A 16903-nucleotide genomic window follows, 5' to 3' on the forward strand; every position below is an offset into this window, starting at 1 on the left:
GATGGACACTTGTCTTATTAGGGAGACCACTTCAGGGATGATGTAGATGCCTGGTCACTGCACTGTACACCTGCAGCTGAAGCTGAATAATAATGAACGTCAACTACAATTTTAGATAGATAGATAGATAGATAGATAGATAGATAGATAGATAGATAGATAGTCACAAGAAGTGGAGTACAGCATAGGAATAGAGACAGTGGAAATGTAATGGCTGTGTGCAATGTCAGAGGGGTAGTGGATTGGGGGAGGGGGTTATCACTTTGTGAGGGATGTAAATGTCGAACTATTACGTGGTTTTGTACACCTGAAACTAATAAAAAAAGAGAGAGAGAGAGAGAGAGAGAGAGAGAGAGAGAGAGAGAGAGAGAGAGAGAAAGAAAGGCAAAATGAACAGAAGGAAAGTTTTTCTGGAAGGAAGCAGCAGACCAGCCACAGGAGCTGGAGGTGTTCTGCTGTCATACATAAATGGTTCACTGGGCACCTGGCAGATGGCAGAGCCCCCCCACACACTAAATGGCTATCGGTGGCCCCAAACCATCTGACTTAGCACAGGTGTTCTTTCTCACTGTTGAGTACAGGGCATTATTTGTGTGAAATGCAGTCCCCTTAAAGTCCCATCTCTGGGTGAAAAAACCTTGTCCTTAGCAGGTCTACTCCCAACCTTTGGCAGAGCCAACTCACCGAGGGACAAGTGAACACACGGGCCATTTCTTCCGTTCACAGCACAGAAGACCGCAAGAACCCTGGGTCCTTGGAACAGGACTTTGAATTTTAAATAAGCCCCGCTGTCACAGTCTCCTCACCCTGAAAGGGAAGGTGTGTCATTGAGCCGCGTGTTGCAAGAAATCAAGGAAATCATTACTTGTCCCAAGTCACCCAAGTAATGAGTGTAGAAAGTAGAATTTACACCCAAATTGTGTGCCCTAGCCTAGTGCCCTTTCCACTATCCACAGCGGAAGAGACCAGGGACAGACAACATATACACAAAACAACTTCGCCATCACACCTGCAGGCCATCGTGGAGACTGCAGAGCACGAGGCAGGTGGAATGGAGCTGTCCCAATCTGTGCCCACAGATGGGCTGTAATCTGCTGAAGGAAGCAACGTACACCCACAGGACAGCAGTGAATCAACAGATACAGTTACCTGAGGACAAATGGGAAGGTCAAATAAAAACGTGCGGCATTAAGTCAAGGCTCCCCAGTAGCCGTGAGAGCTCCCTTTGTTTTTTTGTTTGAGTTGGACCTCAGATGCAGAAGGTTAGTTATACTCAGTATTACTTCTCAGACACTTCACGTTGTCGTTCATCACTGGTCTGTGTGGCGCCCCTCTCTTGTTTTATTTATTGTTTCCTCTTTTATTCTTACTCCCCTTCTCATTCCCCTCTTTCCATAGTCAGCCATTCTACCATATTTAATGTGTATCCACTTTTTGATATGTCTTCTTGGTTTTGTTTTGTTTCTTGAGGTACCGTTGACGTACAGCGTTATCTTAGTTTCAGATGGACAACATAATTATTTGATATTTATATATTGTAAAACGATCACCACAGTAAGTCTGGTTAACATCCTTCATGTTTCACAGTTGAAAAAAAATTACTTTTCTTGTAAGAGCTCTTAAGATCTACTCTCTTAGCAACTTTCAGATCTGCAATTCAGTATTACTAACTATAGTCCCCATACTGTGCATGACATCCCCGGGAATTACTATTTTATTAGTGGAAATTTGTACCTTTTGACCCCCTTCACCCATTGCTCCCATACCCTCACCCCCATCTCTGGCAACCACCAGTCTGTTCTCTGCGTCTCTGAGCTTGGGGTTTTGTGTTGGTTTGGGTATGAGTTCTTGAAAATATGAATTGTTGATCTGTATGCTGGTGTCTCACATTTACGTAAGCAGTATTAGGCACCTCATTCTGGGTCTTTTGTCTTTTTTTTCCACTTAGCACTGTTTGTTTATTTCACGTCCCTACGGTTTATCCTTGTTGCTGTGGGTTCCTGTGGTCCATCTGGTCGCTATCCTCTGAGGTGTGCATCTCCCCGATTTTGATGATTGCCGAGCTTGCTTCCAATCCCCGGCCACCATACACAACACCGTGACGCACATCTTCTCTCATGACCCTTATGGGTGTATTGAGAAAGTTGGGGGACATAGAGACCCAGGAGCAGAATTGACGTTTCATGGGTTACGGGTGAACTAAAAATGACCACGTCTCGCCCAGTCTCTCCCTCAACGGCTGCCCCAGTTACACCCCCACCCGCAGTGCCCCTAAATGCCCACATCTGCTCCAGCACTGGGAATTATCCAGCTTCTTCATTTTTTGCCAGTCCTGCCGATGTGGAGTGATAGTCCGTCGTGGTTGCAGTGTGCAGTTCTGGGATTTCTAATGAATGTGGGCATCTCTTCATTGTCTTGTTAGTGTTTGGGTTCCCTCTTTCATAAGCCACCTGTCCGTTGCCCATTATTACACTGCGTTTCTTTCTTTTTTTCCCTGGATGATTAGCAAAGCTTCCTTGTATTTCTTTGGCCCCTTTTCAAACAGCACAGGCCTCTTTACGGCTGTAGTTGCTCATCTGGGGCAAAGGAACCCATCTAACCACCAACCCTTCATACACGCACCCTGGGGTCAGGGCTTGGAAGTGGCCAGAAGGCCAGTCAAAGTGAAAGGAGCCCCTTCCTCCCGTCCCCTCTGCCAGCCTTGCCTGAGGTCTGCTGTCCAGGAAGACAGGTAACAAGGGAAAAACTTCCTCGTCTCCAGGGCTGCTAACCTGCTGTGTCAATTCCGTGAGTTACTGCAGGAGTGTAGGAGGCTTAATTGCATCAGGGGAAATTGAAGCAGCCAAAGCTTAGGCCCCACTTAATTAACCTGTGTTCCTAAGGGGGCCGAGCAGGGATCAGGGCACAGCCAATCATTAATTACATGAGCTGGTGCCAGTTGCGGCTGGCATTTCCTGCCAGCGTTTGCCAGGCAGGGAGGTGACCGTGCCTCAGAGCAGTGACGTCACTGAGGGACCTGAAGGCAGTATTGGGGGCTAAATCTAGAAGGGAGGTGAAGGCAGGGACAGGGCAACTGTAAGTGCCCATCTGCCTTCTCAACTTGTCCCGGAACTCGGCCCCTGAGACCTGCTGAACTCAGATGAGCGGGCAGCAGTCCTTCGGGCGTGCTCTTTACTGTCTGTCCTTCCACCTCCAGCTTCTGGCCGAGGCAGAGAACCTGGAGGTGCTCAGCGCTGTCCCCACAGAAGGTGGCTCTGTGGATCTGGTTAACGGTTGGGTCCCCTCCCCAGTCAGACACACACACCAGTGGGGCCTGCCCTCCTCGGGACCAGGAGCAGGTGGGGCATCACCAACAGGGTGTGTCCCTCCTCTTCCCACACTCCATTCCCAGTGTGGGGCCCAGACTCTCCTCTAAATCATGTTGAGCGGCTATTTAAAGAATTTAGGTTTGACGGGAACCCCCAGCGATTAGCCTACACTGGGTTCCTAACCGTTCAGCGGGGTCCTGTCTCCCTCTCCTCCATCTGCACGTCAGCATGGTGATCTTGTCAACACCTGACGATCTTATCATCTTGTCCAACTTGTTCATCTGACTATCTAGTTGGCATGCGAGCCTGAGGGAAGTCAGAATGTCGGCGAAAGGAGAAAGGGTGTACCGCGCTGGGTACTGATAATACGGGCAGGCCCGGGGGAGAATGGGGAAGGGCGAGGGAAGGAGGTATGTGGGGCCATCGAGAGATAAGGGAGCAGCCATGCGCACAGCACGGACACATGTGACACCGGGTAGGTCGGAATTCTCCAGTGGCACATGAAAGGGGCAGCCAGACTCCCTGCCCCCCATGGAGCCTCACTTCCCAAAACGGGTAGAGGCTTCTATCCTCCTATCCAGCGTTGCCTGCGTTGGGCAGAGGGTTCTTCTGGACAGCAGCACTGTGAGAAGGAAACAAGGATGGGAGAGGAGGTGGCGTCAGAGTCCGTCCTCAGGTTCTTAGGCGGGGCGCCTCAGACCAAGGCCGCCCTTTGGGGATGAGCACTCACGTCAAGACGTCAAGAAACAAGCCCCTTTGGGGACGCGCACTGCCGAGTCTTGGGGTCACAACCAGGTGCCAGCACAAGCCTGTCTGTCGTCTTAGCTCCCCCTCCAGCTCTCACTGACCTTCCCTCTTTTCTCTGGCAGGCACTGACGCCCTTGGCCATGACGCAGCCCCATGACGGCCTGTGTGACTGAACCGTTGCTGCCTCAGCTGTTTCACATAAGTGTAAGGCACAGGCCAACCCCTTTCCCCCCAGAAAAAGATGTCTGGGCCCTGGGTGGGGAAAGGTGTTGGTGGGGAGGGAGCTCCAGAGTCGTGGTCACAGAGAGCAGGTCCCGGGTGTCTTTGGTGGGCAACAGGTTTGTCCTCTCTGGCGGCTCTCAATCCTTGATTTGGTCACCACTGAATCCATTCTGTTCAGATCTGCTAGACCCTGGGAGGGAGCATGGGGACCTCTTTCTCCTGTCCTCAGGAAGCTAATCAGGGGGCAGCTGGTATGATGGAAACTGCATGGCGCTGGCCCTGGGGTCCTGACTCAGACATGTGCTATTGTATGACTTTAGGCACATCGTTTAATGGTCTGGCTTCCCCTCCTGCATGTGGGTTTTTGTATGGTTCAAAGCAGGTGTTATCTTTTGCTGCATAATACGTCACTACAAACTGAGCCGCATGTAACAACACACACTGAGGATCCCACACTTCCTCGGGAATCCAGGCGTGGCTGGCTGGGTCCACTGCTTCCGGATCCGACATGAGGCTGCATTCAGGGTATCCACTGGGGTTGCATTTTCACTCGAAAGCTCAACTGAGGAAAATCCACTTCCACTCTCACTTATGTGATTGTTCAGTTCCTTTTGGGCTGTTGGATTGAGGGCCTCAATGCCTGTGTCCAGTGGCGTGAGGGCCAGAGGCCACATTCAGGTCCTTGTCACCTGGGCCTCCCCAACATGGCAACTTGCTGCATCAAAACCTGCGAGGGAGAGAGTTGGCAAGCAAGAGGGAAGTCAGAATGTTAAATAATCTATTCTCAGAAGTGACATCCCATCACTTTTGCTGTATCCTGTTGGGTAAAAGCAAGTCACAGGTCTTACCGCCCCGCAAGGGGAGGCAAGGGGAGTAGAAGGCATGACCACCAGGAGGCAGGACTCATTGGGGGCCACCTGAGAGCCTGCCCATCACAGGAAGGGACATAAATGGAAACACGTGAACTGCAGGATGCTGTTGAGATGCGCTGAGTTATTGTTATTATTTGCTTCTAGTTGTAAAGAGAAAATGAGCCCACCTTAAATAACAGAGAGCCGCTGGATGTGGGAATTTAAAGGCTAAATTGTACCATTAGTACTGGGCCTCAGGGAGACTGGCTGGGACCTGGCTAGTCAGTGCCTGCCCTTTACGTGTGTCTTCTTGGTTTGCGATTGTAAGGCAGACTTAAGCAGCCACAAAATGTGTGGGCCTTCCTTCTCTCCACAGATCACCATGTTTGAAGGATCTTTTAGTTTACAAGGGGCCCTCACATACGTGAATCTCACTTTCTGCTCACAATCATACCTGTAAACTGAGTTTTTGGTTAATCTCCCTTTCACCAGGGGAAAAGGTGGTCAGTTTGCAAGCTGGATTGGCTGCTAAGTGGCACAATTGGGGCTCAAATGGGCCTTCAGACCCTTGACTCTGCCTGCATTGCCATGTCCCACCCCCATTTCCCGGCCATTTCTGCTATACAGCCTTTATGGTACTGAAAGGGGGGAGGGCAAGAGGAGGAGGGCACTGTTCTTATATGGCTTCATAATTCCCTGTCTCCTAACACAGGCTGGGCACATCCCACGGGACTAGTCCGAGACTTTCAGCACAGTGGGTCACTGCCACCTCCCCCAACTTTAGGTCACTCCATAAGCCTCTCTGTCTCGTAAGCAGCCCTCAGTGGTGAGCATGCCGGGAAGCAGGGGAAGAAGGGGTGGTGTTTTAGTGGAGGCACATAAATCCTGCCAGAGCTGAGCTTCATCCCCCACCACATGTCTAGTGAACCCCTAAAGCACGGCCCACCAGGTACCTGGGCAGTCGTATCCATCTCAAACGGTGACGCTCAAGTCTGCAGATGGGATGTGAGCTGAGAGGTGCGATTTGCTGCTCCCTGGTGGTAGATCGGAGCCATAACTGCCAGGCCTGTGCAAGAAATAACCAGATGATGCACAAACTTTTTGTTAAGTACCCGCTGTGTGCCTGGCACTGAGTATAATGCTACAGCGGGATAGGAAACAGTATAAGACACAGCTGCTTAACCTCAGAGGACTCCTAATTTAGTGGAATAGTCAAGATGTTCACACATGAAAGTTGACAAGCGTCCTACCAAGGCAGAGTTTGAAAGGTGGTACATAGAAAGGCATTGCAGATGGAGTCCAGAAGGAGAGAGAACGTCACAGTGGGGGCAGTCGGGGATGGTTTCTCAGCGCCTCGAAAGATGGGCAGGATTTAAATAGCCAGAGAAAGCAAGATCATGCACTCCCCTGCCAAAAGCTCTTCAGGAACCCCATCTTCTCCAAGAGGGTTAAGCCCATGTCCTTGCCTGGCTTACAGCCTCTCCAGCTTCGTTCCTCCCCCGTCCTGTCCTGGCCTTTCCAGATTCCTACAGGTGCGAGAGCCCCATGTTTTTTCACACTCCTGCCCTCTCCACTGTGTCTACCAGACACGCTCTCCCTCAGCTTTTAGGATTCTGCTCAAACACAATATCTTCCCTGAAACCTTTCCCCCAAGTAGTTAGTTGCCCGTCCTCTGTGTTCCCACAGCCCCTGGTCTGTGTGTCTCTGGCTGTGTTTCACACCCTATTGTAAGACATGTTCAGTGTCTTTCCATCACGAGGCTATAAGCCTCTTAAGAACTGGGCCTGCCTGAGGGGCACAGTTCCTGTAGAGGGACAATGGGAGGTGGGGAGGGAAACACATTAGTGGTGGGCATACGAGGGAGAGGGGCAGGGAAAAGCTTCTGAAGGTTGGTCTAAAAGTCCGTGCCCAGATAAATGTATCCTGCAGGCGGCGTCATGCTGGGAAGGCCCTGGAAGAAGAGAGGGGTGCCGGGGCGTGACGAAAGGTTAGGGGAGCTCAGAGACGAAACCAGTGAGATCAGTTAGAAAACCATTGCACCGGTGCGGGCACGAGATGCCAAGTGCCTTAACTGATGTGGCGAACAGAAGACGGGCGAAGCCAAAGAAGAATTTGAGGGTCTGAAAGTCTGGGCAAGTAGGGGAGCACCCAAGGCCTTGTCAAACCACTATGCTAATTAATCACCTGGGACCCTGTCGAAATGCAGCTTCTGCCTCATTAGGCCTGTGGTGGGGTCGGAGATGCCGCGTTTCTAACCCGATCCACAGACTGCACAGCGAGCACCTTTGAGTGACTTGGAGGCAGTCCACGGAGCACGCGGTGTTCTAGGAGCGCCTAGTGAAGAGCAGGTGGTGTCTTGGGGTGAAGAAAAAGGTGCCGCTTCCGCCAGGTGAACACAGCAGGGCGAGGTGCTTTGTGAGCGGCGTGTCATTTTGAGGGTTCACTGAGATACCCAGTGGAAGGCCGAATGCAGTGCTTCACACATGCAGTAAACAGGAGCTGTTTTTCTCTGTGTCTTGAAGCCATGGGGGGAGGGAGAAGAGAATTAAAGGGGAAAGACAGCTAGAAACTTTGAAACTGGGCAGAAACAGGAAGCACTCTGCATCTTCTCTTCCCTCCACCTCCAGGAACTGTAAGCCCGCTCAGGCCACAGCCACCCTATGGTTCCAGAAGCCCCTGGTACCCCAATGCCTGGGCCCTCCCTGCCTCCAGCTGTGCGCACAGTTTCAGGAGGGCTCCCTGCCCCGTGCCCAGTGTGGCAGCCATGCCTGCCCCTCACCTCTCTGTGCATCTCCTTGCAGAGTTGGATGGGGCATCGGGCGGATGACAGCGGGAACAGTTGTGATCACTGGCGGAATCCTAGCTACGGTCATTCTCCTCTGCATCATTGCTGTCCTGTGCTACTGTAGGCTCCAGGTCAGTCCCCCAGCCTGTGGCCCGAGGCCACCAACAAACCACTGACCCATTGGGGCGGAAACTATAGGCCCTCTTTTCGGGGTGACAAAACTCAAAGCCATGGAATGTGGGAGGCATAAGTCAAGGGGCCTGGGAGTTGGGAAGCGATCGGAAGAGATCTGGGCATCCCCCACCCAAAGAGGGGGTGCTGGGAGGATACTGGCTTCCTGTGTTGTGTCTCCTGCACGGCGGAGATTTCAGAGTGATAGGAAGGGCACCATTCTAAGGAGACTGAAAGCTGCTCGCAGCCGCCCCCTGCCCTGTCCCCACCATGGTTTGTGTGTCCCGCCTCTCTGTCTCCCTGCCTCGGAACCATGGCCCAGAATTAATGCACTAGGAAGTAGACGGAGGAAGAGGCAAAGCTGGCAAGGCTGGGAGTCTACACTTGCAGAACGTGGCCACTGGTGTGGAGTTTGGTCCTCAGCACCCACAAAGAGGGGGGCGTGGGTGCCCCTGCGCTCAGAGGGGGCCGTCAGCCCTCAGGTGCACCCCCACTGTCCCCTCAGTATTATTGCTGCAAGAAGAGCGGAGCTGAGGATGCAGACGACGAGGAGGAGGAGCGCGACCAGCCCACACCCTCCAGAGGCCCCCCCTGCAATGCCTGCAGCTCCCAAGCCCTGGATGGCAGAGGCAACCTGGCACCTGGCACCAGCGAGCCCTATGGCCAGCCATGCGGGGTGGCAGCCCGCCACCTCACCACCTGCTCCCCATATAGCTCCCCCTTTTACATACGGACAGCTGACATGGTGCCCAATGGGGGCGGAGGCGAGAGGCTGTCCTTCGCCCCCACATACTACAAGGAAGGGGGACTCCCGTCCCTCCAATTGGCAGCACCCCATAGTTACCCGGTGACGTGGCCTGGCTCTGGGCGTGAGGCCTTCACCAATCCAAGGGCTATTAGTACAGACGTGTAACCCCTCTCACCCCCACCCCCACACACACCAATACTGCTGCCCCAGCAGAAGCAGTGGAGCCAGCTGTGCCCCTTGCAGTATCCCACAAGGACTGTCTCCATTTCTTTGGCTTTTCTTGCCTCACAGTGGAAGGTTCACCAGGATTCAAGCCATTGGATGCATTGAGAACCAGGCAGGGCCTGGTCCCCTGGCCCGGAGGTGGAGCCTGACAGGTTGGGTTGGCAGCTTTGCCAGTTTTTCCGCTGGGACATTGCTCTGGCTGGCTCCTAGCAGTCACAGACCCCTCGTACTTCCCTAACTCCCCCAGCTTTGCCAGATTTTGAGACGAGGGCAAGTTAGGCCTCCAGAATCCTTGGGGAATGAAAGAAGGAAGGGGAACATTGGGCAGGGTGAAAGGGAAGGGCTAAGGCACTGCAGAATTTGAGAAGGTCGAGGAGGGTGTGCAAGAGACCGCTGCAGAACTTGGTGGCTGAAACGAATCCAAGAGTCAGTTCACAATGTAGTTTTGTATTTTGGTTGTCATAGAGACAGCAGGTCCCATAGCTACTCCCATGTGGATCTGGTTCCTGAAGACATCACAGCTGTATTTGCCCCTTCCTCGTGGAACACATTTAGTTGGCTTTGGTGGTGTGAGGTTATTTGTGGGGAATGCACCAAAAACTGACTGTGTGACCTCGTCACCCCCTAAATCCTCTTTCTTTGCCTCGGGAACCAGCTGCCTGGCTGAGCGCCTTTTTCAGGTTTTGTTAGTAGAGTTCACGTAGCTTAGCGAGTGAGCTCCCGCTGGCGGCCTTGGCTGTGGCTGACAGCAGAGTGGTGTGCGTGGATGCAGTCCGGCGAGAGCTTGTGCGTGCACACGTCTCAGGTGTGTGCACACACCGGGGGCTGCAAAGTGGAAGGGTCTCTGATGTAGCAACTAGAAAGAAAAATCTGACCCCCGGACAGCGTGAGGGAAAAGTGAGTAAGTGGCCAATTCCCATACAGGAAGAGCCTGAGGAGTCTCGCATGGGACGATGCTGTCATGCCAGCCCCTCTAGGGCATACTACTCGGGCATCCAGCCGTGGTGCAGTCGACATGGACCACTCACTCCACTGGGGACAGCGGCCCTGACTCCTGAGACCCGGAGGGGCTGAGTTAGCAATCACATCCCACTGGCTGCCCTCCCTCCTCGCCCCACTCCCAGTCTCGGGGACGCCCATTGACTGCTGTCTCACTCTAGCCCCAAGTCCAGCGCCCAGTTCCCACGTATAACAGCCCTGGCCTTACGCTATGTGAGGGAATGCATCTGATGAGTTTTCCAGTTGCCTCTGTAGCAAGGGATGGCCGCCCCCCCTTCCAAGGCTGCCCCCCAACCTGACCCCACCCTCTCCTGAGTCACTGAATGCCCCTGAGGGTGTGGCAGGGAAGGAGCTGGCCCCTGTGCTGAGTGGAGAGGGAAGAGCATTCTCACCTTCGCACCACTCTGTTCAGGCTCGTGTCACCCTACATCCCAATCTGTAATTAAGGCCCATTGGGACCAGAGAACCTAGGGTCTGGTCACACTTTGGTCACTCATTAGCTCTAGGACCAATCACTTATCTTTTCTGCGACCCCATTTTCTCCAGGGAAATGAGACTTGTCCAGGTGGACTTGAAGGCCCCTTGAGTGCTCCACGACGCCTGGACTACCTGAAAAGACCTGCCAGCCACGCCACGCGGTCCTGCGGGGCTGGGTGCGCTTGCCAGCTGCCTGATCCTGTGTGCAGGGATGCGTGCTAAGGGACGAAAGACCAGCAGGCAAAGTGGTCATTGTGAAAAGCACGTGTTTGTCTAACTCTCCTACTGAGTGGCCTCAAATGGTAACATTGGTCTTCATACAGTTGGCAGCTCTAGGCCGCTGTAAGGAGACCTGTCTCCGAGTCTGGAAGGGCCAGCATAGGACAGTGGCTCTAACATACCCCTCCCATCACCAGCCCTTGCTGGGCCAAGCGCACCCACGTGACATGAGCTGCTGGGCCTGGCAGCTCTCACTGCCTCCTGACAACCAGTGCCTTGCTGCCCTGGACTTCCATAGCCAATCAACCCCAGCAGGGGCTGTCCCTCCTTCATCAAAAAATAACAGTGTCATTGTACCTCTCGCCTTTACAGAAATCAAGACAACCTGATCAACTATCACCTGCTTCTTAATGCCTGATTTGTTGGGGTCCCCGAGTGGAAAGCCTCTTGTGCAGTCCTGCCCCTTCCTATAGCTTTCCCAGCCTAAATCCTGTCAACCCACGAATGAAAATCTAGGTTTGGGACATTGGAGAAATGGTGGGCCACTGCTCTCCCCCACACAGCCCCACGTTGCTCAGGGCATAGGCTCAAGATGGCCCGCCCACCTCCCCATAGCTGTGAGGGCCTGTCCTGTGGAAGAGGATGGTCCCCACACTCGACTGCACTGCACTTTTTAGCTATGGAAACTCTCCAAATTGCACCCTGAACAGGAAGAGGGGAGTCTGGGGCCACCCCGTCCTCTCCGCCATCTCGTCTCCACCTCCACTCATTGCCCCTGCTGCAGATTTCTTGTCCTGCATCTTTGGTAACTTGGAGTCACAACCAAGCAAATGTCAATAAATGAGGAGTTTGAAATAGAAATCCCACAGGGTCTTCCATTTTTCACCTGGGGAGGGGTCAGCTGGGCACGGATTTAAGAGTGAAGACTCCTTTTCATCACCCAGAATGTCCATTTTCAACATGAAAAAATCTACCCGCTTCCTCTCCCTTCCTGCTTCCACACTAACAAATGCCCTCCACCATGTGGCCTCCCCACCCTGGCCTCAGAGCTCCCATCCAGGGAGGGTGTGTTGTTTGTTGGGAAAGGGGACAGGAAGTGGAGTTACCAGGGGACGGGAGCAGCCTCGGCGGCAGCCCCCTCCTGCCCCCACCCCCACCTCGCTGTCCGGGCCCAAGGTGTCCTCACCTGTAGCTTGTGTTCAATCACCAACTCTCTGAATCTGAGGAGACCCAAAGCGTCACACAACCAGCCCCTGAATGTTGGGAAGGCAGAGAAGAGCAGAGAGTGTGGGGACCAGATCCTTAGCTCCCACGGTGGCAGAGACTGGAGCAGTGTGGAGTGGGGCCCAGAGGACCAGGAAATGGCTGTATGTGTGAAAGGGAGAATTTGGGGAGGATGAGGGTGAGGGTGGGTCTGTGTGTGTTCCCGGGAGTGTGTACGAGGGAGACACACACACTCTCCCCCCACCTCAGGGCCCTGACTACAGCTGGGTGGGCAGCGGGCTGCCTGGCCTGAGCAGTCCAGCGCCGCTCTCTCCAGAAGGCTGCCCTCCACTGTCGCAGGCAAACCTACTTCCCCAGGAGCTTCTTTTCCAAAGATGGTGGATCCCTGGGGGAGAATTTGCCCAGGCCTCCAGGGAAGCACTTGGCTCCCCGCTTCCTCTCTAGCCTGTAATCAACTACCTGCCACGTGTCACCCATTCTACACACACACACACCAGCAGCAGCAGCAAGGAACCCCAGCCGCAGCTAGGAGTTGAGAGGTAGGTGGTGCAGCCCTGCCCCCCAGACTTACTGCCTCCCAGGCCTGCTCCACCCCGGGGGCAGGACTATTTTGGTCTTCACAGGAGTCAAGATCCAGAGGCTTCGTGCCAGCTCACACTGGGCATGTGAGATCGCCTTCCCCTCCAAGTCTCCACAGAAGATGACACGGTTCATCTGGCCCTGGCCACGGTTCCTACCTCATTCACCTGGAGGAACGCAGAGTTCCAGTACTGGCCTGCAGGTACCAGCCAGGTCCTGGCTCCACTCCAACCCTTCCTGGTGTCCATGTATCCTCCTGGGTTGGTTTTGCCTCGGACCAGAGGTTTTCTACCCATTGGGAATTGCATCCTTCTTCCTAACAAAGGACTGTTCCCCTGGGTCTAATTAAACATCCTGACGTTAAAGCCGAGGCCTGACCCTCTCACATCCTCTGAAGTCTTTCTCCCAGCATAAAGATTCCGACCAAAGGGATCCAGAGGGATCAGGAGAGTCCAGTCCCCAGATCCCTGCTTACTGAGGGGCTCACCAGCCCCTCATCCTTCCCTCGCCTCTGCTTCCCTCCCACCTCACCCAGCCCCTAGGCCCCCATCTGAGGGAAAGTCATGAGCTGGTGACAATGAATGAGGAGGAACCCAAAGAGAAAAATGAAGAATTGAGGATTTTAATTAAGGGGAAAAAGTGGTAATATAAAATGTGCATGAAAAAAAATTTAAAAATAAAATGTGCCTGAGACAGATACTGGAAGGATACATAAAAAAAAAAATAAAAACTAAAATAAGGAAAATGGTTTCCTATTAGGAGGGAGTGGGGAATCAATGAGATGGGGGCTAAAACAAAGCTTCGTATATTATTTTGATGTGTGTGACTCTAGTTTCGAAAAGATATTTATCTGAGTTAAATTATACCCAAACTGTGCCTGAAGATAAGAGACTGCCCTGTAGAGTCACACAAGGGGCACGTGCTCAGGCTGTGAGCAGGGCCCTGGGGGAAGCCTGCAGAGGCCTCTTCTCTGATCCTTAACTGTGAGATGCCGCGGCATCTCACAGCAGCCGCCTGGGCACGTCCTTATTTCTCAACATGCTGCCGTATCTGAAATCCTTCCAGCTCTGGGGCTGGGACACAGCTGCCATTGGGCCTCTTAGGGGCTCTCCACAAGCAAAGGGTCTTCTATGTTACAAGTGTGGAGCAGTTTTTTCCTACACGGCCAATGGGCAGAAGCCTAGGGGGCAAACAGTATCAGCCAACATAAGTTTGTACTGTATAAATAAAAAACAATTTTTTTTTGCTTGTGGTAAAATACATATAACCTAAAATTTCCAATGCTAAGTGTTGTGAGATGGCATTCCATTCACACTGTTGTGCAACCATCACCACTATCTGTTCCCAAAGCTTTTTCATCACCCCAAATAGAAACTCTATAACCATTCATGTTTGAATTATTTTTAACAGTTATGTGTTAATGTATTAAACCAAGTTTTAAGGTAGGCTCACCCTGCCAGTCCTGCCAGAGGGTGGGGTTCCAGAAACCTCTCTTCCCTTCTCCCACGAAATGTCTTAAGCATATACTGGCTTCAAGGAAACTCCAAAGATAAAAGGGTTGGAATGTAGCTTTGCAGCCTGTTCTGAGGGAAAGGTGAAGGGAGGCCTGATCAGGCAGCATGTTTTAGGATGAAAAGGAAGAGAATTTATAGAGTGGATAGATTGAACCAGCTGGGAGATGCAAGGCCCAGGAGGCCGAGAGTCACAGTGGTAGGGTGGGCAGCTCGGAGGCCTGGCCTTCCTCCCTGCTGTCAGCACATCAGGTCCTCAGCTGTGCCCGTCCACAGGATGGATGGCAGAGGCCTCAGGCAGAACCGTCCACTCCCTCAGCCCCGGGAGCCAGCTCAACAGCAGACTTCACTGCACTGGGCCGGCTCCACTGAGCAGCCACCTTTCCCCTCACGGTCTCCAGCCTGCCACAGCGGTGGCGCGCTGGCCACAGAGAGGGCAGGGGAAGGAAAGCCAACTAGATACACCCCAGACTCTGCACAGGGACCTCAACCAAACCAATGTGTGAATGCACATGAGGTCTGTGAACCCATAGGGTTTCAATGTAAATGCATGTGTGTCAGGTACCCAGAGAGGGTCCACACCTCTGCCCCCCCTCCAAAAAAAGTTAGAAAAACAACAACAGGAATTTCCCCCATCACATTCATCCCACGTGGGATGACTTTTCCATTATAACTCTGACCCCACACACCCATCTCCACCAGCCCCAATTTTGCCTGTGCTTCAAGCCTTATCCACTCCTGGGCCACCCCTTGAAGAGACCGCTCCCTTTTCTGGTTCCTCTCTCTACCTCTGTGACAGTGACATTCTAGGTTGGTGGTCAGCGTGTCCTTTATCTTCCTGGGTAGACAGGCTGTTCGTGGAAGGTGGTTTCACCACTGCATCAGCCCGACCCCCAGCACAGTGCTCTGTGCAGTTTGCAGCCAGTCAGTCTGCAAAGGAAGGAGGCTGCTGCAGGAGACCTACTGTGGGTGCTTGGAATGAGTATTGGGAAGTCATTTGTTCTTCACCTTCGGGCTCACCTTATCCTTTGACTTGCGCCCATTTCACTGAAAGCTTGTATGCTAAGATATGCAGATTCTTGAGAATTACTACTTTTCTGAACTGCAAAAATAAATCAGATTTTCAAAACTGAATTCAGGTTTGGTAGAAAACTATTCAATGAAGTATGTGAATAGGTGGGTTGTATGGACTAATGGGGGCAGAAAGCCAGAAGAGGGTGGAGGGGCCGAGATGGGTATTCAGATGGCTCTGCTCTCTGATTCTGCTTTGGCAACATTCTCCGGCAGAATTCTTCATGCAGTCTGGACTCTCCCGCTCCCAACACACAAGTGAATGATGTCCACACGTAAGAAACGCATTTTCTATCAGCACACTCCAAATTGGAAGCAAGTCCCAGAGCTCTACTTTCAGCCCTACTCTCCCTCCTACTCAGGAAGCCTCGTTAGTAGAGCTGGTAGCACCTGAAGAAGGCTCAGTGAGACGGGCAGTAGATTCTAGGCAGAGCGTCTGCACCGTGTCACTTCACTGAAGGCCACAAGGCCGCCTGGCCTTCACAGCGTTCTGGGGCTCTTGCGTTTATTGCTAAATGAGGGCCGTCTCCTTTCCCACCCTCAATGAACACATGCCCAATTCTCTAAATTTGTTTTTTTTGGAACTATAATCAAGAATCCGTCAACTGAGAAAAATTAAAATTTTTTTTTTTTTTTTGGTGAAACCAGACAGATCATTTGAATAAGGCACATTTTTCAACATCCGTAAGAAACAAATGCAAAAGCAACCACAGTTAGGGATGACGGGAAACACCAAGAAATTGGACATGAATGCTACAGTGCCCATTTATACTGATTAAGTAGGAAAAAAGATTGTGTTTGAAAGTCAACGTGCTGCTTCTTTCTTTTGTGGCAGGGATGGCAAATCTCACGTAATCTGATCCCCTGGAAGCAGCTGCCTGGGGCCCTGATAAGGCCGAGACCTCGTTTGGGCACAAAGAGCAGGATGGCTGTGCCACAGCATCTTGCCAACTCTGCCCAACCACGATGTGACTCAGCCGCTGGTTCTCAAGCCCACGATCTTCCCTTTGGTGCAGGTAAATCCTCTTAGCCAGCGGCAAATTTAGTGTGTGAGCCCCGATGAGGGAGGAAAATGGGAGATCATTTCCCAGTACGAGAACCAACCTCTGGAGCTTTACAGACATCAAAACAAGCTGCAACAGATACCGCAGGTAGTGCTGGAGGGCAGGCATTGAAGACGAAATTCTTTATATCTTTACAGATTATTTGTAGATTAGGGGATGCTGGGTGTGTTCTCAGGACATTTGGATAAGGCTAGTGTGGTTCTTCACTGGTTTATATATGTTTTTAACAACAGGTTGAGAAGCAGTGTATTAGTTGGAAATGAGTTTCAATAGCCCAGTCTCAAATCTAAATGAGGCAAATGTAGGCTACAACCTAACAACATAAATAGGAATAAGGCACATTTTAAAGTTTTTTGGAGAAACAGTTTTATATGGATACCTTAACTTTATTTAGTTCTCTCTAGACTTGGTAACATCTTTTTTGCAAATACATTATTATTCACAAGTATGTGACTCAGAACCTTCAGTATCTGATCATTTCATAGACACCTTTAGAAAAAAATCTTGAATAATCATTTCGTATTTCCACAGATTATGATAAAGGGATCTTTATCATAGAATCCGTCAGGCAGAGTGTCTGCACCGTGTCACTTCACTGAAGGCCACAAGGCCGCCTGGCCTTCACAGCGTTCTGGGGCTGATTTGTTCACAGTATGTACATAAAGACAAATATAAACAATGATAGAGTGTTCAAGATACTTT

General features: G+C 51.8%; 1 protein-coding gene across 3 annotated transcripts in view; it reads left to right on the forward strand.

Annotated features, from left to right (window-relative positions):
• FAM163A (family with sequence similarity 163 member A) overlaps nt 1–16903 on the forward strand; it is a 64320-nt gene that overhangs the window by 44460 nt on the left and 2957 nt on the right. The window contains exons 2-7 of one of the 3 annotated variants that reach the window (XM_033092226.1): nt 4178–4259; nt 7930–8044; nt 8590–12515; nt 12600–12757; nt 15973–16153; nt 16733–16852. In XM_033092226.1, the coding sequence (XP_032948117.1) occupies nt 7952–8044; nt 8590–8997 (501 nt within the window). In that variant the 5' untranslated portion in view covers nt 4178–4259; nt 7930–7951 and the 3' untranslated portion in view covers nt 8998–12515; nt 12600–12757; nt 15973–16153; nt 16733–16852. Of the gene's footprint in view, nt 1–3736; nt 3784–4177; nt 4260–7929; nt 8045–8589; nt 12758–15972; nt 16154–16732; nt 16853–16903 lie in introns of those variants that run through there. The other 2 variants (XM_033092227.1, XM_033092225.1) reach the window with 2 other exon arrangements.

Source organism: Rhinolophus ferrumequinum, chromosome 22 (assembly GCF_004115265.2).
Source record: "Rhinolophus ferrumequinum isolate MPI-CBG mRhiFer1 chromosome 22, mRhiFer1_v1.p, whole genome shotgun sequence".
NCBI lineage: Eukaryota > Metazoa > Chordata > Mammalia > Chiroptera > Rhinolophidae > Rhinolophus > Rhinolophus ferrumequinum.